The 24,203-nt window shown below is 39.5% G+C and overlaps 2 protein-coding genes across 2 annotated transcripts; both read left to right on the plus strand.

The window, feature by feature from the left end:
* The first annotated feature begins 569 nt into the window (after nucleotides 1–569).
* On the plus strand, nucleotides 570–4,693 carry psma2a (proteasome 20S subunit alpha 2a). Its single transcript, XM_008286901.1, has 8 exons — nucleotides 570–651; nucleotides 1,180–1,256; nucleotides 1,972–2,104; nucleotides 2,505–2,627; nucleotides 2,948–3,029; nucleotides 3,190–3,263; nucleotides 3,573–3,630; nucleotides 3,745–4,693. Exons 1-8 carry the CDS (start codon nucleotides 611–613, stop codon nucleotides 3,859–3,861), a joined length of 705 nt encoding a protein of 234 aa, XP_008285123.1. The 5' UTR covers nucleotides 570–610; the 3' UTR covers nucleotides 3,862–4,693.
* A 364-nt stretch (nucleotides 4,694–5,057) lies between these two features.
* On the plus strand, nucleotides 5,058–24,129 carry atad2 (ATPase family AAA domain containing 2). Its single transcript, XM_008286900.1, has 29 exons — nucleotides 5,058–5,437; nucleotides 6,508–6,662; nucleotides 7,237–7,292; nucleotides 7,402–7,588; nucleotides 7,787–7,880; nucleotides 8,029–8,110; nucleotides 8,608–8,784; nucleotides 8,888–9,008; nucleotides 10,066–10,167; nucleotides 10,849–10,957; nucleotides 11,173–11,288; nucleotides 11,944–12,118; nucleotides 13,154–13,242; nucleotides 13,396–13,555; nucleotides 13,899–13,989; nucleotides 14,701–14,878; nucleotides 15,038–15,174; nucleotides 15,740–15,872; nucleotides 16,148–16,334; nucleotides 18,136–18,321; nucleotides 18,488–18,623; nucleotides 18,846–19,042; nucleotides 20,791–20,950; nucleotides 21,063–21,188; nucleotides 21,665–21,838; nucleotides 21,929–22,645; nucleotides 22,881–23,014; nucleotides 23,204–23,332; nucleotides 23,625–24,129. Exons 1-29 carry the CDS (start codon nucleotides 5,240–5,242, stop codon nucleotides 23,655–23,657), a joined length of 4,539 nt encoding a protein of 1,512 aa, XP_008285122.1. The 5' UTR covers nucleotides 5,058–5,239; the 3' UTR covers nucleotides 23,658–24,129.
* Nucleotides 24,130–24,203: the final 74 nt, after the last annotated feature.

The following is a 24,203-nucleotide window of genomic DNA, read 5'->3' on the forward strand; positions in this document are numbered from 1 at the left end:
CTCGGTTGTCTTAGGGCTATGTTATTAAAAGGTGTAGGTTTCGTTGGAGGATTCTGCGCACGACCCCCTAGGATTTCTGGTAAATATATGTCTTTTCTGCATCAATTTATGATGATCTTTATTTATGTTAAGGAAAAACCTTGCACCCCCCTGATATCTACACGTATGCATGGTTTCACTTAGCTATAACATTCAGCATTTTAAGAACACAATTAGAGCATATTGATTTCTATCCTAAAATTCAGTTTTTATGCCATACATGTTTTTAAAAAAAATGCATTTTAAGGTTGACTGGTCAAAGGAGTGCCTGTGTACTGGTCACACTATCTGAAAACTATCCTGTAAAGCCCCACTCAGTCACCTGGTCAAAAACACGCTCAAAAACGTGTTATTAACAACTGAACCGTATTAACTCTGCTCCAACCATAACAAAAAAAGAGATGTTTGTTTTTTCCTTATGTCAAAAAAGCAGACAATTTGCATGCTGTGTTTGTAGTTTTCGCTCACTCTTATCTGTCTTATTTTACATGATGTTCTGCAGGTGGCGCTTTACATTCTTAACCGGACTGACAACCCTCCAGTCCGCACAGAGTAGAAGAAGAAGAACAAGATGGCGGAACGAGGATATAGTTTCTCCCTCACCACATTTAGGTAAACTTTGTCAAAATATTGTTAAAATTGTAAGAAGGCACATCAACTTGTACCACGCAGTGACTGTTTTTCTTTAGCAGTTTCAGCAAATGTATGCGCCGCTTTCTGTTTCGTTAGGAAGATGTCGTTTGGGAGCCGTTGTAGTTGATGCACTGTCATTGCCGAGTAAATGAATCGGCTAGCGTCGACTGTTAGCATGGCTGCTAACCGGGGTTTAAACTAAACCATCAAAAGACTCATTTCGGATTCAAGTCATTAAAACTCGCTTTTTTTTTTAGTTCGACACAGTAGCCGAATAGAGAGAAACGATTCTGTTTCTAATGTTGACATTTTAGACAATAGCTTGCTAGCATGAACTTAGCTCAGATGAGTCAGTTGTTTTAGCTTTTACTTTCAGTTTCGTGTAATTGGTTATTTTACGCTAATTCTGAGTAGCAAACTAAAATAGTTGCTGTGTCTGCATTCAGTTTAGTTAATGCCCCCTCCACCTCTGTATAATAATGCAGCATCTCGTGTTTCTTCCTGCAGCCCATCGGGTAAACTGGTCCAGATTGAATATGCCCTGGCAGCAGTCGCAGCCGGAGCACCTTCAGTTGGCATCAAAGGTAAGGAAACCTGGAAACCTGCGGATCATATTTTACTGAGAGTTTTGAACCAAAGATAAGCCACAAGACTTGGGGATTCATGCATCGCTGTTGAATAAAGATGTTAACTTATTTTACGTGAATTTGGTGTGAGATGGTTTTAGGCAGTGCAGCACAATACATTGCCCTAAAAAAGTCTATAATCTCATCCAGTGTATTCATTGCAAAAGGGCAATTTAACATAAGGGGTAGACAAATTATTTGTTCGGATGATCAAATGTAAATGTAAGATCTGCTGTTTACGAGTTTAAGGATTATCAGGAACGTTTTATTTTCCATTAAAAATGTTCATTTGAAAATGTTTAATTAAACAGATGTAAAACATGAGGAAATAAGAGCTTTCTACAAAGTTTTTTGGGGGGAAGGGTGTTGTGTTATTCTTAAATTTGACTGTAAATATGTACGGTGATGACTAATAAACAGAATCAATGTCACTCCTTGTAAAACACTTGTCGATCGACCCCTACTTAAAACGTAAAACTGAATGTATTATTCCTGAAATGTTGTTGCCTATTTGTCCTCACTTTATTATGGACAAGTTGGGAATTCTGATAATATATGGAAGAAGAATACAAGACTAAACAGCAACCAGACTCTTTCAAAAAGTTGAAATTGCTTTAAAAAATTGACTATTAAGATTTGTGAAGATTCTCTTTGGGTTTTTTTTTTTTTTTAGCTTCCAATGGAGTTGTCCTGGCAACAGAGAAGAAACAAAAGTCCATCCTGTATGATGAACAGAGTGTCCATAAAGTGGAGCCAATCACTAAACACATAGGCATGGTCTACAGCGGCATGGGACCTGACTACAGGTGGGCACTTTTTGTGTGTTCGTAAACAGTTTTTCTTTCTTAACTTCTGTTTGGTGGTGTTGCTGTGATGTCCTACTGCTTCCAAATGCAGCCGTAGACCCAAAAAATAGCAACACTTATCCTACACTAGCCTTTTTCTAGTCTGATAAATGTAAATAATGGATGTTTTGCTTGTGTGAACATTTCATCACACTGTATTTGTTTTATACCTTTTACCGGACCATGCAGTATGCTGTTATCTTTAAAGTTTTTAGGTTGCTACCTGGGTTTCCGGACAGTTATATTTGTGTTTTCTTCTTTGATGTTCAAGGCTCTGTATGTGAGTCCAGAAGATGTTACACAGAGTGTGACTACTGAATCTCACATTCACAAATGGATTAATGAGTTGTTTCTTTTGTAGGGTTTTAGTGCGACGAGCCCGGAAGCTGGCACAACAGTACTTCCTGGTTTACCAGGAGCCAATTCCCACGGGCCAGCTTGTCCAGAGAGTGGCCTCTGTAATGCAGGAGTACACACAGTCTGGGTGGGTATGCACAGAGATATACTACTACACACACTGTGATATATGTTTTGTGCTTGAGAGGTAGGATACGTTCAGATAAACGTTCACATTTTGAATATGACCATCACTGGATTTTTCTCTGTTTTCTCAGCATTTAGCTCATGTTAGTAAAAATGTGTTGCTAATTTTGTCATTTGGACAGGGCATTTCAGTGCGCGTTATACCATGTATAACTCTGTTTGTGACCAATAAAAGACCTTGAATCCTTGAATCCTTGAGGTCAGTGTGTGACCTAAACTTATACAAAGTCATTCAAACTGTCTTTCTCTTCCTCAATCTAGTGGAGTGCGTCCATTTGGCGTGTCGTTGCTGATAGCCGGATGGGATGAAGACCACCCCTACCTGTTCCAGTCAGACCCCTCTGTATGATGTGTTGTTTATTTTCACATTTGCCATGAAATAATTCTGATCTTTAGTCAGAGAGATTTCACAGCTCAAAATGAGATAATTGATTATATTCAATAGGCTATATATGCCAGAGGCTTATGTTGCTATCCTTTTTTCTTCTGTTCGTGTTTGACAGGGTGCATATTTTGCATGGAAAGCCACAGCCATGGGAAAGAACTACGTTAATGGAAAGACATTCCTTGAGAAAAGGTAATTTGACTTCACCTGTCAGAGCAAGGACTCTGTATGGTTACTATGGGTATCTCAATGATCATGACATATATGTAGGAGTGTATATGGAGTAGTATGTCTCACACATAGTTTCATTTTGAGGCAGTTTTCAGCACGTTTGAGCCATTTTGAGTGAAATAGTAATGAATAGCTAAGTGCCAGAAATTAAAATGTGAATCATTTTTGCACTATGCTCTTAACACAGTTTTGAGTCCTGAAATACTGTTGGAATAATTTAGATATGACAATGATATACATTATGATGACCACTTTGATCTCATTCCCAAGGTATAACAATGATCTGGAACTGGAAGATGCCATCCACACAGCCATCCTGACACTGAAGGTATGCCATTTGCAATTTTAAAATACATCTTGAACCATTACAATCTGTCTTCACTGTTACCGTGTCTTTCCTTTTGATGGGAGTTATGCACATTTTATACTTTTTGTGTTTCAGGAAAGTTTTGAGGGTCAGATGACAGAGGAGAACATTGAGGTGGGGATCTGTAACGAGGCAGGCTTCAAAAGACTCACCCCAGCGGAGGTGAAAGACTATCTGGCAGCCATTGCGTGAACACACCATCTCTGGTGACGGGGCTCTCTGGCCACATTTCAAGACAAAGACACAACTGCGCAGTAGCCAATGGTCTCATCACTTAGCCTGTCAACCACAATATTTCCACATTGTGTTATGGTCAAACTTTTTCTGGCCAAGGAAAAAAACAACCTGAGGACGCCCACAATAACTTAACCGTGTTGAAGAATATTAATGTGACATGACAGAATCATGCAGCCTGTTGAGAGGCTGCATGATTCTATTAACTTGCCTCCATCAGGGGGTGTGAGATGGCAGAATCATGTTACAATAACTAATTGGCTTTGTTGTCTAACGCATACCCTGGTATTGTGAAATGTGGCGGTTGGCTACTGTGCAAATGAAAAGGAATGTGGGCTCTGATGAGTGAAATCTCAAGTCTTCCATTGAATCCTAGTTTTCTTATTGCTCATTACCACTGCAAAGGCAATGCACTGGATTTTAGAAGACAAGCATTGTTGTATTCTGCATTTGTTCAAAATTCTACAGCTTGTTTAGGGTGATAAATGGCCTCTGGTTGCACAAAAAGCAAATTAAATAGAAATGACACCAAGTCAAAGCCTTAGTTTTACATCTGTCAGAGGGTGATCTAATTATCTGGAATCCTCAAACAACACTAGGAAGGATAAACAAAAGGAAGCAAGTAGTGAGGATCTAATGGAAAGTTTTGAGATTTTACAGTCAGGTTCTGGTTGCCTGTACAGCAGTTTTACATGATGTACTCTCTTTTTTTCAAGCTAGAAACAATTCTAGAGTTTGTATCTTCTTTTCTGGTATCTGTCACTTATTCCAATAAAAGATAATGATCAGACGGTGACTCCGTGTTTTGAATCAATATACTTCTGTCATGAAATAGCAGCGAAAAGCAGGTGTATTGTACATTGGAAAACTATGAACATGCTATTCACGTAAATGAGCGCGCACTTTAAAACGGAGCGCGCGCTAACATCAACCGGGACACCTTTTCGAAGTAGATATGTATTCCTCCGCTCGTATATAGTTTAAAAAATACTACGACTGGTGAGGTAATGATAAAACCTCCTCCATTAAAACTCGCTCTACTGCCGATGTGATGAAAATAAAAGTACTTTAACTAACTGGCTTCATCTGCAGGTTTGCCAGAGGGTCTACTTTTCCCAGCGGCAGCTCGTATCTGCTTACCTCATAACCTCTGATGACGTTTATGGCGCCAGAAATCAAGGGTTTAGTGAGGAGCTCGTGTGTGTGTGTGTCAGCTGGCGGATATTTACCGTTATCCGGGTTATGTTGGCGGTACCGTAAACGCCAGGCGTTTATAGGTGGATTATCGTCTGATTGTCCGTCGTTCATGCGAGTATAAGCTCGTTTAGGAGGCAAGATGGTGATACTACGCAGCAGCGGCGGCGTCGGAGCTGAGCCGGGAGCAACTACTCCGAAGAGGAGGTCAATGGAGTTGGATACAAGCTCCGAGTTTCTGTCGCTGCTTCCCGCGTCGCAGAGAAAGTCTGCCCGGCTGACCCGGTCCTCCCGAGGAGCAGATGACAGCTTTAGCAGCCCTGAAAACAACACGGCAAATGTGAGAACACACGTCCAGACAGCTGGTTTGATATCAAGAGGGGCGTTTGTTCGGTGGATAAGTTGTCTGTGAACGCAACTTTGCTATGCTAGTTTTGCTAGCTTGCTAAGCTAACTAGCAAACAGACTTCTCAGCCTTTGAGCTACTGATAAATGATCTGATTGTGCAACAGTAATCTCCCGTAGTATTTTACTGATACTCGTATAGACATTGGGCTTTTCTAGATTTTCTTGTAATGAGCATTTATAATCGTCACTTTCAAAATTACACACAAATGATCCTAGTGTATTTTTTTTTAAGTACTCTGGTCAAACAACAGTATTGTTCGCTGAGAGACCAGGTCATCAAGTTACCTGTGTAAGCAAGGTGGTGTTTACAGATGATATATGGCGTTGTACAGACTTGATGGGCGTCTGTTCATTCATTCATTCATTCTTTCAGTAACTCCATCATTTAGCAACCTTTATCTCAGACCAGCACAAAACATAAACACTGTAACATAAACACTAAATTAGTGTTTCCTAAACTTTGGATAAACCTTGTCATCAGTTTAAAAACATATCTTGTCTTACGCATACACACATGACACTGGTGCCCTGTTATGTTGACCATACACTAAAAAGTATAATTTGAGATTAATGTGTTGCTTTACTTTTATATAACTTATATCTAAAGCATAAACAACACAACATCTGAGATACATGGCAGGGATATAGGTCAGCAGCAGCACCTATGAGGCGGACCTATGAGAAGATAGAATTGTATTTATCCTAAATGTTTCCCTCATGGCTCATATTTGAACTGTATGCCATAGAATATATTAGATTAGCAATTGCATACTAAACTAAAATGCAAATCCAAGTGAGTATATGTGAGGGAATGTCTCGACATCAATAAAATCATTGATAATACTGTATGTGAATATCTCAGTAATCATTGTAGTAAATTGCACTAAGTAGTTATTACATTGTATCCTAAACACTTCAGTTTTGCACAGATCTCCATGCCCATGATAACTTCAGTTTTCACTATATGTGCTGTAAACTATAAACACTTTGTGACTGTGTCAGGGACATGCTGATATGAAGCAGGAGGAGGGAAGTGGTCTCCATCACTCTCTGAGGACCAGAAGACAAAGAGTTAATTTAGAGGTCTCTTTTGCTGGCATGGGGCCAACGACCAGCTCACCTGTGGATGAAGACAAGGTTGGAGGCTGCTGCACCAGGTAATCCAGGTCCACTCACTGTGACAACCAGTTATGAGTGTTGTTATTTAGCTGACATGCCTCTACCTGTAGACCTGCAGGTTAGATATTAAATGTGGAAAATTGGTTGCACACTAAGCCGTTGGATAGGGCAATGTAATAAAGGCAGATGCACTTTAGTTTCTAGAAATTTTTCAACAACTGTAAAAACAAAATTCTATATATTTGTGTTAGTAAAATTCTCCAATACCATTTTTTTTTGTCTAAGATTTGTGTTCCTCCAAAGTTCACCAGTTGCATGCAAAATCTGTTTTTGCACACGGAACGAGTCAAGGAAAAATTTTTAAACTTGATGTAACAAGGCTGGAGCCTAAATACTAATAATTGTATGGCTTGCTTTATAATTTATACTTTTGTTGGTAGCATCATGCCTACATTTTGTCAAGCCCTATTGTACAAAGTCAGTGCAAATTCTGCTGTCGATTCCAATGATTTTTGTTAACTACTAGATAAATTGTGCACAGTTTTAGAACACAAACATTTTGTAAGATAACACAAACTGATTTTTGGTTTCCTATCTCTTGTATGTCTTCAGGAAATCTTCCAGGCTGCAGAGAGAAGGAAAAGCATCTAGTGCTAAACAGCAAGCAGGTACAGCACAGATTTCTTAATTAAATAATTTATTTAAAATACACATTTGTAGGATAGTTAAATACTACTTTATAACAATAACAAAAACAAGCTCTTGTTGGCACCCCAGATGTTCCAGATGAAGTGGAAGGCTCATCTACTCCCAAAAGAAGTCGTTTTAACCTACAGAGCCGACAAGTGGAAGAAGAGGAGGAGGAGGAGGAGGAAGATCGCTCAGTGCGACGTAGCTCCCGAATCACCAGATACAAATTGGACTCCCGTAACCAGTCAGTGCTGTATGATCGCCTCATCACCAAGTGAGTCCAGCCACATTGACTCCAGCTTCTTTTGGCACCTTCCACTGCTGCGTCAGTAAAAAAAAGAAAATATGTATAAGACAAATTAACAAATAAACTAACATATTAAGTAGACTGTGGGCTTTGATCTTAATCTAAAGCGTAATTAGTCTAGGGATAAACTTTAATGAAAATCTGGTTCTCACTGCTCTCACTCAGCACTGCCGAAGCTGTTCTTCAAAAGATGGATGACATGCAGAAGATGAGACGCAGACTGAGGAGCAGAGACAGGGACAGAGACGCTAAAGAAGAGGTAATTACTCACAAAGGAAATTTCACTGTTTAATTTTAACCTCTATGTCATATTCTGTTATCATAGTGTTTATAGAGAGAATTTTGCATATTAGTAATGTGTAGCAAGCTTCAAACAGGTCACTTAATCATCTGTGTCCTCTGAGCAGCTGGGCGTGTACGCCAGTGTCAGAATGAGAAGGTCTCTGAGGACGAATGTGGAGAATAAAGAAACTGAGGAGGAGAATCAAGGTGAGAAGACTAAGGTTGGATTAGGGACACAACTGAAGAGAACTGTATAAAGCAAGGTGATTTAGGTTTATCCAGTTCTGGAGAGTTTTACACATTGAGGGCACACGCTACTAACAGACATGCTACTGATATAACAAGTACTTGCATGCCCAAGTGTATTTTCTTCACCTTAAGTTCTAATGGCTATCTCCATATAACTTCAAAAAACTTATTTGTTGACCTTTTTGTTTTAGAAAAAATGAGTCCGACATAACATTTTACATATTTTTGTTGAAGTTGCTGAGTTGAGTTGCTCAGTTTTACCTGATTTATTGTTTTATCCAACCAGCTTTCCAGTGCGTCTTTCACAAAGTGTTTTATGTATCTTAGAACCACGACTACTATTGACAGGAATTTTATGAGGAAGTTGTTGGTGTTTGTTTATGGTGTCCTCTGATGACAAGGTTTGGTGTGTTCTTACTTGGTTCATATTTTGATCTGTTTTGTTTATTTCACAGGAGGGGATGAAGATGATAATGACGATGAAGAGGAGGAGGAAGAAGATGGAGAGGATGACGAGGAGGAAGAAGACGATGAAGATGATGAGGATGGCGAGGATGAGGAAGAAGAAAACCAGCAGCGCTACGACTTCAGACAGCGAAAGACTGTGGTTCGCTACCAGGCACCACAAGATGGTACTGCCTCTGTTCAGAGCTATGAATCAAGTCACTGATCAAACGTTGAACTTTGTACTTTGGTAGCAACATTGTTTGAGGAGATTTGTTGATCTTTCATCAGAACCCAGAGAGCCCAGAAAGCGCAGCATGTACTTCAAGGACCACGCGTCTCCTACCAGACGCAGGTTCAGATTCAGCTCCACCGCCCCCAGGAGCCCCTACAACAGAAGGAGAACCAGCAGGTTAGTACAACAGCTCTGTCGCCTCACTTTAATCTGATCTTTAGAAACAACACAAACTGTTATCAATAGATTTCTTGTCTCAGTAGCACTTAAGCAATAGTCTTCCAATTAATTGTAACAATCAGCAAAAATGTTCTGACTAATACGCTATGTAGAAAGGAGTCGCAACCATAGTGGTTCTTAAACTTGTGCAAATTACAGATATTACTTGCTTCTTAGTGATAATGTTGCAGCAGCTGCATTGTCTACTTTTCTTACTCACACAGGTTATGCAGACACACAGCTGTTACATTTTGTTACTTACTCATAACTCACACATTCATTCTGTCAGTTCCACAGAAAGGAGTTTGGCCAAAACTTCAAGTGAATTTCTTTCTAAAGATTTTTTTGACTCCTACAGTTATGGGTCATACCATTGTCTTTTATGGTCTATCGTTGCATGTCCGAACCATCCCAAAATTGCTCTTTTTCCTCTTCCTTTTCTGAATGTCTTCCTCCCACCCTCAGGAGTAGTTCTGAGAGGTAAGACCCTCACTACTTGTTGTTGTCGGTGTTCTTAGTTGGTCTGTAGTTTGTCTTTGGGGTGCTGTCTGTCTTTGCTAGCACTGTGGTTGTTGGTAGGTGACACATTTGAGCTGCACTATGGTTATTTATACTGTGGTAAGTATTGAGAGAATGAAAAACTACATTTTGTACGATTGATTTATATCACAGAGCCTTGAGGTTGACTTCTGTAAGTCAAGAATTTCTTATGTGTTGTTCAGGTGATGTGTTAGTCGGGTTTTGTGGAAGGTAACGGCTTCATTTAAAGTGGCTGAATGAGTAGCCCATCATGTGATTGTTGCACATGATGCAAATCAGATATGATCTTTTTTTGTTATTCCTGTTGTATCAGCAGACAGTGTTTCTGCATATCAAAGACTGTGATACTTATGGTGATGTGTATGTGGTTTGTCAGACTTTGTGCATTCATTTCTGTGTTGTTGAATGACTCACCTACATGCCATTCAATGTGCTTGTTTAAACTAAGCTGTCGTTGCATCTTTTAACTTTACAGAAGGAGACATGCCATCCACAGCAGCGACTCCACGTCCTCCTCTTCAGACGATGAGAAATTCCAGAGACGGAGGAGTAAGAACAGGAGCATGTCGGTCAACAGGTAAGAGCATCAGCAGCAGTTGTCATACTGCACAACCGCAGGTAGACAGCAGCAGTTTTCCTCAGCGAATGATTTCATATCCAAGGATGCACAGAGCAGGTTTACAGTCTGCAGTTCATTTTATTTCATTATTATTCATTTAAATTATTGCAATGAAAAGGTGAATAATAAGAAACGCAAAGTTTGAAAATGTATCACAAAGAAAAATTCTTGATAACCCTTGTGACCTGGCAGACATTTTATTCACATAAGATTGCAGTCTGTTGTGTAAAGAGGAGGAAAGAACTTACTCACAACTGGACTCTGAAATTACAGGAATAAAACAGAGAATTGCATACAAGTGTAAAATTGAGAAAGAAATACAAACTGAAAAGAAAAACAAAAAAAGACAATCAAAATATAAAAATCAATCTGCTGTTCTGAATAATGCATGCCTTTAGCTTATCAAATTATTGTAATTGTTAATAGGTTAAACCAGTGGCATAGCTTTTGTCAATTGTAGGCTCTGCAGGTGCACTTGCTTGAGTTGTGCTCCTGTGTTCTTGTCAAAACATGCTGCGCGATGTCAAAACTCATTATCTTGTTATGTAATGAGGACTTCCTGTGGCAATATTTACAGATAGAGTGGGACCAACGAGTCAGTAAATACTGACTGAGTGTTTTCCACATTTTTTCCTGTAGATGTCTACCTATGAATCTTGTGAAGGAAGACTTACTGGGGATCCACAAGGACAGGATGAAGATTGGAGCCAGCCTCGCTGATGTGGATCCCATGCACATAGACAAGACGGTAAGCTGCACAGATAGGTGCAAAATAATCTTTCTTTTAAAACAGGATGGTATACATTACGGTATAAACCAGAATATTATCCTTGTTTCCAAATAAAATATGGCACAAAAAAACCATCATATTTTGCATCTTTAAAAAATATTGTAGTAGGAAATGTATATATGAAGGAGGAATGAGAGGAATTCTAACATCACCCTGTTCTGCACCTGATTCAGGTGCGATTTGACAGCATTGGAGGTTTGAGCAGACACATCTCGGCACTGAAGGAGATGGTGGTGTTCCCTCTGCTCTACCCAGAGGTCTTCGAGAGGTTCAAGATACAGCCACCCAGGTAAACAACGTGTCCTTGTGAACAAGAGAAATTGCATCATATTTGTTTGAATATATGAAAATGTCACCAATTAGTGTTATACATGGTTTATAAAATCCGTGGTTCTATATTTTAATTAAGGGTTCAGAAACGATGGGTTCATGCTCCCTTTTGTTGCAGCCCAGTATTTTTAAGTTGACAGTTAAAAGTAGGAATTTTTCATAAGACAAAGTCATGAGAGCATGACAGTTTTTTTTATGATTGAATTTTTTCCAAATGTAGTAGTTGCATTGTCTTGATATCTCATTGGCTTATTTTATCTACATGTGGTGTAAATTGGCATAAATACATTATAAATGTATATCTTCAGAAAATTGTTACAATTTTTAATCAAATTTCAAACCTGTGACTTTTCATTTTAAGTTTGAGGAAACAAACTAATGGATACAGCATTTGTTATAGAAACTTTGAGAGAGAAAATTAGCTCCAAGTATTTTCTGGTCTTTTTCCAAACTCCAGTGGTGACTGTGTGTTTCCTGCATTTAGCGTTCTCTCTCTTTTGCATGCTTTTATGTCACTCTTTGCCTACTGCACTTTCCTTATTTCTCTGCTTGTCCCATCTCTTCTCAGTCTTACCTCCTCCTAAGGCATTTTTCTGGTTTTGTCTTGTCTTCAGGGGCTGTCTATTTTACGGGCCACCAGGAACTGGGAAAACCCTCGTAGCCAGAGCACTGGCCAATGAGTGCAGTCAGGGGGAAAGAAAGGTGTCATTCTTTATGAGGAAAGGAGCTGACTGCCTCAGTAAATGGGTGGGAGAATCTGAGAGGCAGTTACGACTGCTGTTTGACCAGGTAAACTCAACTCCTCATCACCAGACAAAACCCTTTTTCAAATGGATGTAGATGCAATTATTTTCCTTTGTTGCTAGTGTAACTGTTTACTGGAAAAACATGAACTCCAAGACCTCACAATAACTTTATATATTAGTTGCCCTTTTTCATTTAAATTTTTCATACTGAATAATACATTTTAAGCCTTTTTGTGTCAGTCTGTGTTTTTTAAAAAAAACACATTTAGATGATTATAAAGTACAAGCAAGTTAAAGGTTTTGTACATTGTGCCCATTCTCTATCATAAGGATGATCTGGGACTTAAAAGGTAGCTCTTCTTTAGCAATATTATAAACAGCACTAAATGTGTCACTTCTGACTCCCCACTGCTTGGGTTTACTGATGAGTGGTGCTGAAATGCTGCCGTCCTTGCACTTGTCATAGCACAGGACAAGTTTCTTGGAGACATTATGTTCAGCATTTTATTTTCTAAATATTGATGCTTCAAAGGCAAAACGCATCATTCCCAGGCATGCTTTGGACACAGTCTACAGATTACCACTGTTCAGTAAACATCTCACATGCATCGATAAATGCCACAATTTGCTAATAAACACCTTACATGCCAGCTAGGTGGCTGAACATAGGAAAGCTTAGTTACTGTGTACACGACTCAGACAGGTGTGTGGCTGAAAAACAAGTGAAATAGGGTATGGTAATGTAAGCTTTGTTGATTTTTGTCTACTACCAAAGAGATTCCCAGACAGACTTGCTAAATGTCAATGTGCACTGATGCAACCAATAAGACTGTTTGGTTGTATGTGCAATCGAAATGTTTGTACTCTGGAGACCTGAACTCATCGCTTAAAATATCAGAAAACATTTGTGACCTCAACTTGTGTATTTAAAATAATAATAATAATAATATGTATATTTAAAATAACTAAACAAAACTAAAAAAAGAAAAGAACAAAACTAAACTGTGTCGATTAAACTATCTAGCGTGACATTATTGCAATCTGTAACTGACGAAAATTCTTACTGAATTCTTCCTAGGCATATCAAATGCGTCCATCCATTATCTTCTTTGATGAGATTGATGGTTTGGCTCCAGTAAGGTCCAGCCGTCAGGACCAGATCCACAGGTCAGTCTCACTCCTTGCTCTATACAGCACGTCTGCTAATTTATGCTTTGTTGGAGTTTGAAATCAGTGCATATTTTCTTTGTTACAGGGAGGATGGTGTTGAACCAAAGTTTAACTAAAACATAATCTTTATCTTTTTGTTTGTCTTTGTAGTTCCATTGTGTCAACCCTCCTGGCTCTGATGGATGGATTAGACAGTAGAGGAGAAGTTGTTGTGATTGGAGCTACAAACAGACTGGACTCCATTGACCCAGCTCTAAGAAGACCAGGACGCTTTGACAGAGAATTCCTCTTTGGCTTGCCAGACAGAGAGGTGAGAAATGTCAAAGCTTAGCAGAGATCACTAAAGAGTTGTAGTCAAATTATAATACATCTTCAGATAATGTGTAATGTAATGTGAAGCGAAGTCATTAATGTGCAGTTGGTCATTTTTGTCAGTTTCTCGTATGCATCGCAACTTCTTCACATGTAACCGTCGTCTTATTAAAATCTACTTGTTCTTAACTTGTTTGTAGTTCAAGGGGTCAGGGGCTATTAATTATATTACCCTGCTAGTGGATGTTTTTGTAATTGCATGCATGAAAGTAAGCAACACCGTCTGGTGGAAAAAGAACAAAAACTGAACTTGAAATTTTGTGATCTTATTTTGATGACAGGCAAGAAAGGACATTCTGAAGATCCACACCAGGCAGTGGACCCCACCACCTTCTGATGCTTTTCTGGAGGAACTGGCAGATAAATGTGTTGGTATGTTGCATGCAATGATAAAAACATATTCTTCAGCAACAACTCGTGAAACATACATCTAGCTTTATTGGTAAAATACCCCTGTACAAAAATAACATTTCAGTTGAGTTGTCCATAGTATATAAATGAGTGTAAAAACTCAACATAGGTCTTTTAATTCTTTTGTCAAGTTAGGCCAAGTTATTATTTTTTATGTAGCACATTTTAAACAGCCATTGTGCCTTGCTATAAAGAGAGAGAGAGAGAGAGAACATGGTTGTTGTTACAAATTATTCTAGCAAGTTTATGTATTGGGGTTAAGACCCAACAATGGTATTTATAGTGTGATTTTTGCCTGAGCAATTTACGTATTAATTGCACCATTTACCTCGAGAGAGCCTTATATTGTCTCAATTGCTTGACACAAAAAGAGAAAAATAAAGACAACTTACACAGTTATCATTTTCTAAATACTAATCTACAAGAGAAGTCTTTCTGCTATAACTGAGATTTCAAGGTTCTTGGATAGAGAGTTTGTTTTGTTTTTAAACTTTATTTACAAGACACTGAGTTTGTTGACATGTTTCATGTTGTAGTATAGATTGTATAAAAACTAAATATCACAATGTCATTTTTTTTATGTAATGTGCAGACCTGCTGCTTGCTATTGGATATACAGGTTAATATTTGCTAATTGTTTTGGTGGGCATTAACAGGCTGTTTGTTTTGAAGGTTATTGTGGAGCAGACATCAAGGCAGTGTGTTCAGAGGCGGCCCTGTGTGCACTGCGGCGTCGCTACCCACAGATCTACTCTTCGTCACAGAAGCTTGTACTTGATGTCAATTCCATTGCCATCACTAACAAAGACTTTATGTGCGCCATGTCCAAGATGGTGCCAGCTGCCCAGAGGTAGAAGCAGTGTAACTTTAGTTAATTTGTAGTGTTAGTGTTTCTGTTATCTCTTGTTCTAGAGTGTAAACCTTGCTCTGACAGCCTCCAAGCCTGGTTCCTGTGTATTGTTAAATATTGTGCTAATTGTGATTTTATTTTATTTTATTTATTTTTTAGGGCAGTAGTGTCTCCAGCCAAGGCCCTGATACCTGCCATTCGCCCTCTGTTGAGTGCTGCCTTGCAGAACATCCTGCACACAGTCAGCAGAGTGTTCCCACATGCTGAGCAGGGCTTAAAGAGGAAGAGAGAACAAGGTATCATCCTGCTTCACCTTTGTCTCTTGCTTTGTTTATACATTCATTAGGGTCCGAGCACCACCAATTTTGAGAAGTTGCAACGGTGACTGGGAGGGTCAAAAACAAAATCAAATCAAATCAAAAATCAAATATAGTCTGTTGTCACCTTGCTGTACATACAACAGTGGTGCAAACAAGATGAGAGAGCATTTCTCCAGGATCCAATAACTAAAAGCAATTAAATAGAGAATCGTGTGCATATCCGGATCAGTAGTTCAGCATTCTGACAGCTTGTGGAATGGAGCTGTTGATCAGTCTGGAGGTTCTTCCTTCAGTGCTCCAGAAACGTTTGCCTGATGGCAGCAGTTCAAACATGGAGAGGGTGTGAGGAGCCCTTGACAATGTTCAGTGTCCTGCTCCTGCAGCAGCTCTGGAAAAGTTCAGAGCTAGCTGCCTGTCTGTCCGCCCGGAACATCCCAACGTCTGGGATGTTGTCATGGAGCCATGTTTCTGTAAAAGCAAACACACAGCAGTCTTTCCCATAGATATGTATAATAAGTCGTATGTGTTTGTCTGTTTCCAGATCTCCCCTGTGGTGTGTCTGAGGATGAGCTGATGTTCAGTGATGAAGAAGACTCAGAGATTTGCTCCAGCAGACAGACCTCTCACTCCCAACTCAAAACATCTGCTGCTAACGGTCTCTTAAACCTCAACAGGTAGGTCAATAGATGAAGATATGATGGTCATTATTTGCTAAAATGCATTGTTTCAAACTGTATCTTTTGAGTTTACACTATGTAGTTTTGGGGGCATGTATTTGTCTAATTTTGTTGCTTTTTGTCTTTGTTTATTTTATGTTGTAAGGGTTCTGGGCCATCTGTAGTCATTGACCCAGATCTTACTGACGACCATTTCGTCAAATTAATAAACTCTCTGAAACCTCCTCATCGCCTCATCCAACTCAGTCACTCTTGTCATCTTCACTGTATAGGAGTGTGTTAAGCCAGCCGACATCCTACCGTCCCAGACTGCTGCTGGAGGGCAGACCAGGCTCCGGTCAGAGCTCCCACCTGGCTCCTGCTCTTCTTCATGCTCTTGAGAAATTCACTGTGTACACACTAGACATGGCCGTGCTGTTCGGAGCCAGTGCAACTGCACCAGAAGAAACCTGCGCTCAGGTAAAGTGTTCAAAAAGTGAAACATTGGTAAATAAAGACGCTGTAAATAGTTGTCAACAAATTCATCTGATGTTGTATTCAGGTTCCATCAAGAATGTCTTTAAAATCAGGCCCCCTGTAGGTCTGGAGGTACTGTCTGCTATTGCAGCCTTGTCAAATTCAGTGTGTTCTTTCAAATGGACCTCACTGGCCAAAATGGCTGCCACATCGACTGTAGTTCATGGGCCCCGCTTCCTAGTTTCATGGGCAGTGGGGATAAATATGTACTACAAACAAATGCGTTGTAACTTGTGTGTGTGAAAGATTAGTGATGAGAGCAGGGGTGAATGAGCCATCATATTTTAATGTCATGTAATATAATGTTTTGAAATTGCTTAGTTTTTCTGACCTACAAAGCAAAAGTATTTATTTTACAGTGATGTAAAAACTAAACAAAAAAACAATAAAATCCTCATGTTTGGGATAGGACAAACCTCCAATTATATTATTTTAACTTGACCTAATTGTCAAAATGATCATAAGTTTTTTTCTTTATACAATATCCATGTTACCCAACATAGGAATCCACAGTAATATGCTAGATAATTGAGCACCCTTGTAAGTTTATGTTTTTGCCACCAATTACAATTATTTCAACTTTTGTGAGAAATTTCACATTCTTCATCATTTATTCAGACTGGTCTAAATTCTAAAATATCAGAGAGGAAAGGGGGATTGCGTGCAAGCTCACTCCATGCCACAAAAAAACAATTTCCAGAGACAGATTCACCTGTACAAAAACAGGAAAAGTGCTTTTATAAAAAAGAAAAATCTCCACTTCCACAAATTATGATCCAACAGCTCTCAGTAAAGATCTTGAAAAAACTTGACTATAATACCAGCAGATTTTGGGCTCTTATCCACTTCCTTAAAATGAAGTCAAAGATTTGCCCAAAGTAGTGTTTAAATGCTGTCCAAACTTGAGACAGATGGTGGAAAATTGGGGTCTTCTCCCTTATCCCTCTCACTTTTTGTAATACCTGTTGCCTTGACTTCTCTATGCATGTCTATCTTTTTGTGCTCCGTCCTTTCACATCTCTTGTGGAAGGGCCTAAAGCGGGGAGAGGAGTCGAGGAAAAGAATCGAGAATGTACTAACTGAGAAATGGGAAGAGAGGCTAATCTTATTCTGCAAGAAAATGCTCATGCCATCTTGCAAATGTAGGAAAAAAACTAGAGCACTTAAAGCAAGGATAGCAGAGTATGAAGCTGCATCCAGACCCCAGACTAGTGTAGCCAGGTGTCAGCCCGTTTTAATGAAGCACACCCCAACTAGTGGCCTATTTAGCATCACAGTGGTACTTCCTATAAATATATATTGGTAAACTCTAGACTTTGACAGTGTTTGTACAAATGTTTTCTAAATATAACTGATGTGCATGTTATACTTCGTTGTGATTTTAACAGGCTAACGTTTAATAGAGGGACACAGATACCCTAAATGTAGTAATTTAAAATTTTGAATTTAATATTTTTGCTTTTGTTTTTTTATATATTCAACACTTTAGGCCATTTGGATGTTTAACCACACCTGGCACCATCTAGTTTGTCAGCCAAAAGGCGTACATGTTGTATATATAGATGTGGTTTTCATCGAACAAAAAACAACAGTGTTCTCCAAATCTACATTTAATTTTATGTGTCAGCCTTGCCTATTTTAGGTTCTGTTAAAGTACTATGCCATGACTCTCTCTAGATTTTATATCCAACTATTGTAATTACTTGTGAAATAAACTAGTGTTCATGTGTCATATGTTGTGCAGATTTTTGTTGAAGCTAAGCGGACCTCTCCCAGTATCCTGTATATCCCTCACATTGGACAGTGGTGGGAAACAGTGGGTCCTGCCTTAAGAGCTACCTTCCTGAGCCTGCTGAGTTCCATTCCTGCCTTCTCTCCTATACTACTGCTGGCTACCTGCAACCTCCATTATGACCAACTCAGCATGGAGGTATGAAATGTTTGGGGAGACAAAAAAAGAGTTGCAGGATGAAGCGAAGATGTTGATACATTTGATTTTTATTTAATTTTTTTTTATGTAAAAAGGTTCTTGGTCATGTAGACCTGCATTCATCTACAAAAAGGAACTTTATCTACCTCTTACTTCCTCTTCTCAGGTGCAGGAGTTGTTTCGGGTTGAGTATGGAGAGGTCTTCCATGTCCAGGTCCCCACGAGTCGAGAAAGAAGAGCCTTCTTTGAAGATCTAATCCTCAATCAGGCTGCTAAGGCCCCCGCCTCAAGAAAGAAAGCTGGTGAGAAATAGATGACTTTGGGGAATAAAATACAAAATCTAAGTTAGCTTTGTGGTGCTTTAGTGCCTCCTAAATTTAGGATGAACATTGTTGTAGACAGTCTATCTCTAAGTGTAGCCCTGTGAGAGACTGGCGACCTGTCCAGGGCTACACTTAGAGACAGACAGCAATGTATTTCACTTCTTACACTGTATTAATCTGCCCACCCTTCACTTTCCTCAGTACTCCACGCGTTAGAGGTGCTTCCAGTCGCCCCTCCACCTCCTCCTCGTCAGCTCACAAAAGAGGAGATCCAGCGATTGGAGGAACAGGAGGAAGGCACCCTCAGGGAGCTTCGTCTCTTTTTACGTGATGTCACCAACCGCCTGTCCCAAGATAAACGGTTTAAGGCTTTTACGAAGCCTGTGGATTTAGAGGAGGTATCTGCTCTGTTATATTCTATTCTTCTGTAACACTGCCTTACTTGTTTCCCATCAGGCAAGCATTCTTTGTTGTTTTAACGTCTCTTCCTAACATCTCGAGTGAGTGAAGTGATGATTACGATGGGCAGACAGTTGCACTGTTCCAGTGTCTTTTTTTGATACAACCACTAGGGGGCAGAGTAGTCACACATTTACCTACAGATGGTAGCCCTTAAAGGTATATCATGCAGAGAGTTTTTGGTTACTGTTTGTAAACACAACATTCAAACTAGGCCCCTTTTGCCCAGCTCAATGAGCTATAGAGTGAGTGACAAGAGGGAGCTATGTTAGTAGGAAAAACAAATGAATTGAGGAAGAAAACTGTATTTTCTGATTGTTCCACAGCAATTACGCTCTAAAGCACAAATAACCACATCCAAACTTAGAAACAACCCTGTGGGACTGAGCTACATTGCCAAATGTTGTGCAAATGCAGCTAAAGCCAAATTTCATCTGCTGTAGCCTCTGCTTGGTGTGTGTGTGTAACTCAGTCATGCCATCAGACAAACACACACACACACACACACACACACCTACCACTCTTTAAACATCAGTGACACAGGAAGAGTATAGCAATTTGTTTATAGCTAGACTGGATATGTATTGTAGTTATCCATCATTCAGTTTATCCTGGTCAAAACTAACATTTCAGATAGAAACGATTACGTTCTTCCTAGCCACTTTTACTATACACTTTCTTAGTTGGATGCTGGAAACAATTCACTTGCAAATATGGTAATTCCAGTCAGATATAATTTAATTCTGACTAGTCATAATTCAAATTTGAGGTATCTTTAAATCCCCTTAATTCACTTTACCTATATTGTCATTTTGAGATATCTTAAATTAAGTTTTAAAAGAGTCAAAATGACATTGTAGATGTTTCAAACTGTAATTCTACCTGTCAAAATGTAATTACAGATGTCTTCACAATTCAAGTTTTGACTAGGCAAAATGCTGTTTCAGATATCAGTTGCATCTGAAACTGTGGCAAGTGGGAGGCGGAAGTAGAGCCAACCTGACTCTCAAACAGACCATGGTGCTGAAACTGTAACCACATATTGCAAGCCTTTTTGTTACCATGTCAGAGCAGCCTTAGGCCAAAGCTTTAGTAAATTTAAACCACGAGTCTCTAATGAACAAAGCTCTTTTTCTTGACTAGCATCTTGCTGAAAAGCTCTTTCTATTTCAAGGCCTTTTCCAACAATCTCATCCACAACAGCAACAGCTGTTATATCTGCTAACACTTTTTAAATTTTTTTGTGAGCTACTATCCAGTGGGAAGTCTCACAAACAGTGTCATGCACAACAATTCAGGGTAGATATCGGCAATTATTTTGGCTGGTCAAAAATTAATTCAAATATTTCCAACTGTCATTTTGAGTCAGAACAAAGTAGTAGATATCTTGATTAAAAACTGGTATGTATTGTAGTGTAATTCCGACTAGTCAAAATAACACTGCTAATGTCTGTCATTTTTATTCTGATAGTCAAACTCGGCTGTTAAATCTTAAAATGGTTTGTCATATATATTCGGTGAATGTGGCATAATATAGTTTTCAATGTAAAACAATATGGAATCCAGTCAGAAAATGCAACTTGTTGTAATGCTCATATCAACAGAGTTTGTGCGCTCAAATCCAGTGTGAAGTTTGATCCCCTTCCCTCAGTGTTGTTGTGCGCTCAACATTCGTCGTATGTTTCAGGTTCCAGATTATGCTGAGGTGATCATGAAGCCAATGGACCTGTCAACAGTTCTCTCTAAGATAGACCTCCATCAGTACGGGACAGTCAAGGAGTTTCTCGGAGACGTGGACCTCATCTGGCAGAATGCCCTTGAATACAACCCCGACAGAGACCCCTCAGGTACACGCAGTGAAAAACACACATACATCATGGTCACAGAGAATGTGTACAGTATAATGTTTTACAGTCACTGGTTAGCTTAATGCAATGTGTGTGTGGATGTTTCCCCCAGACCGTCAGATCCGTCACAGAGCATGTGCATTGAAGGACACTGTCCACGCTATTATCAGAGATGAACTGGATGAAGATTTTGAGAAGATCTGTGAGGAGATCCAAGTTTCACGGACAACAAGAGGAGGTCATTGCGCTGTGTTTGTGTGACTCATGGTTATTATTGTCCTAACCTACCTCGAGAGAAACTTACTTTCATGTTAACAGTGTGACTTAGCTCAGTTTTAAAATATTAACCAATACAGATCATTGTAGTCACCCAAGGGTCGACATGACTTTGTTTCTGATGTTAATTGGCTTTGAAAATTTCTTAAGGTTTTTGCTTCTAATGTGATACAACCATATTTCATCTTGTTTATTAACTGTAATTTAGTTTAAGTAATTTAAGGCACTCAGCCTTTTATAGATATTAGTAAAAGCTTGCACATCTATCAATATTTTCCCTTTATGTATAGTTCATTTGTGATTTCATATAAGATTGCACAGCCTCATCTTGTTAGCGTCAGAATATACATTATAATGTTTGCTTAGGTCACAACAGTCACAACACAGAGATTAATAAATGCACTGCGCATCTTTGTTTCCATTGTTTTATGACCACAGGTTGCTCCAATGCACGATTTGCTCCCTCCTACTATCACGTTCTTCCAAAACAGCCCAAATCTCCTGCTGAAGCAAAAGTCACAGACATGACCCCACAAAGGGAGCCGGTTGGAATCACAGTTGCAGTTACTCCAAGTGCAAGCTCATCTGCTGTTACGACACCCAAGCACACAGGTAAAAAGTCTTGTAGATGACAAAAAATAAGAATTTTGATAGTTCAGTTAAAGGACGACAATAAAAACAAAAATGTTTCCGCCCTTCCAGCTCAGAAGAAGAAGCGGCGAAAGAACCGGTGGTCCAATGGCTACCTTGCAAAGAAGAAGTACTCCTCTCCTCATGTGTCCAGAGATGATGCACAACTAGGGTCTGATGAGGATGAGGATGATGGAGATGATGAGGATGACACTGAGAAAGGAGGAGCAAACCGTGATGAGGGCGATGGAGCTGAGGCAGATCAGATGGTGGTTGATGCAGAGTCAGGACCTGCAGCAGCTCAGGAAGGTAGTTTTGTGGATGCTGCGAGGGATCAGGAGGAGGAAGAGGAGGAGAAGGAAAACAAGGAGAGGAAATCAGCTGCTGAAGATGAAGTTGTCCTATGTGAAAAAGAGAAACCTGAAAATGAAAACCAGATACAGAACGAAAAAGAAAAGGTGGATAAGGCTTCTACTCAGCAGTCAGAGGAAAATCACAAGGGTGAAGATAAGAATGGTGAAATAGTTTCTGTGAACACTAATAAGGACAGCCACACCAAGACAGAAAGATACAGCCAGCATCCTAGCACAGTAGAAACTCTCATTCTCAATCTGTCAGAAACTCAGATTGAGCAGAGTCTGTCTGTAGAACAGGAAGAAAACAGCATGGTAGTTACAGTGGAGGAGGCAGAGCTGAGTAGCCTCGCTGAGCCAGTGGAGGTGGAAGCAACAGAAACCTCAACCACAGATGCCTCTGCAGCTGCCAGGGGAGAGGATGACACAGGCACAGGTTGGATATTAACAGTCTCACACTCAAAGCTCCTCTTTGATATAATGACAGACATTTGATTAAAAATGTGGGGAAAAAAAGAGAAGATCTGACCTTATGTCCACCAAATCCCTAGCTAAAGAAAATTATTAGTGTAGTGCTTGTAGCCTCAGAGTGAATATACCAGCAGTCTGTCATCTGTTAGAGTGGTGTAAACACTTTGTGTGTTTGCCTCTGTGTGTGTTTTGTGTCTCAGAGCGGAACGTGAGGCGAATGACTCGGGCTCTAAAAAATGCTGTGCTGCAGCAGCAGATGATCAATGTGGACAAAGCTCTGCAGATCCTGGACCAGGAAACTCCTCCTCTGGTTGTGGACAGAGACAAATTAAAGGTGTGGGATGCTCTCTGTCTGTGTGTGCTGAATTGTTTTCTGTGGTGTGAAAGTCCTAAGAACTGATGACTTAAGGTGTTTTCTGGTCAGTTCTCTGTGTCTATACTGTTATTTTTCCTCCCTAGAGAGGGATTTTAAGCTACAGTGTCTTCTGCATACAATTCTATGCTTTGTTTCTCATCTTACCAGGAGCTGTTGGAGAGGGTAGTAACCAAGACTGACGGTTATGAAGTCTACAAGCTGGAGAAACTGTATGCTCTACTCTGCCAGAGCATCTATAGACACAGACGAGACTACAACAAAACTGCGCTAATACAGGTTAGTGTCAGACTGTGCTGAAGAACCCAAGTAAACTGTAGGGTTGTTTTCCTGAAGATATTGTGACTCGTCAAAGAGTGCAGGTTTAATTAATAACCACCTAACAGTGACTGTCAGTAAGCTACAGACGTGACAACAATCGCAGGGTCAGAAGACACCTGCGCCCAATGAATAATGCTACACACTGGCTCAAGATAGAACATAACCAGTGTTACTCACTGTTTTTGTTCCATTTGCCTCAAGAATGTGTTCCTAATCTACAGTCCTTTCCCTGTCTTCTTTGTTTTATTAGGAGTTGGAACAAGAGATCGAAGACTTCTGTTGACTTTTCTACAGAGAATGTGACCATTTTCAATAATTATTCTCATCTCCTGACTGAACTGTGTAAATATACAAACATTGGTTCTATTTTCATAGAAATCTACAGGCCACCTATATTTGTGCATTAGCTACAACTTTGTATTACCTCTTTTGTTTCTATTTAATTAAATGACTTTCCTCTAAATGTTAGCGTGCCTTTTTGTGAGGTCAAGATTACAGACTGACTAGAACTGTAGGACTGTGAAATGCTGCAGTTTGTTAAAACTTGATAGCGTGGCCTTTGCCATAACTTCTAGCCAACCTTGATTCACTTGTTCACTACAGCGTGTTAGTGACATTTTTATTACAAAGTGTCATGTTTACTTAAGCTTCTATGTTTCACTACTACAATTTCTTAAGTCATGTGCAAATGAAATGTTGATTGTGTGAAATCCAGACTGGCTGAAAAAGCATCAGTAAAGTCTTAACTGCCACAATTAAAGGATCACTCCACTAATTTCACATCGACCCATTTTAAGGATGCATGTCTCCATGTCTGCTTCATGGTTTG

Source organism: Stegastes partitus, unplaced genomic scaffold, assembly GCF_000690725.1.
Source record: "Stegastes partitus isolate 25-593 unplaced genomic scaffold, Stegastes_partitus-1.0.2 Scaffold475, whole genome shotgun sequence".
Taxonomy (NCBI): domain Eukaryota; kingdom Metazoa; phylum Chordata; class Actinopteri; family Pomacentridae; genus Stegastes; species Stegastes partitus.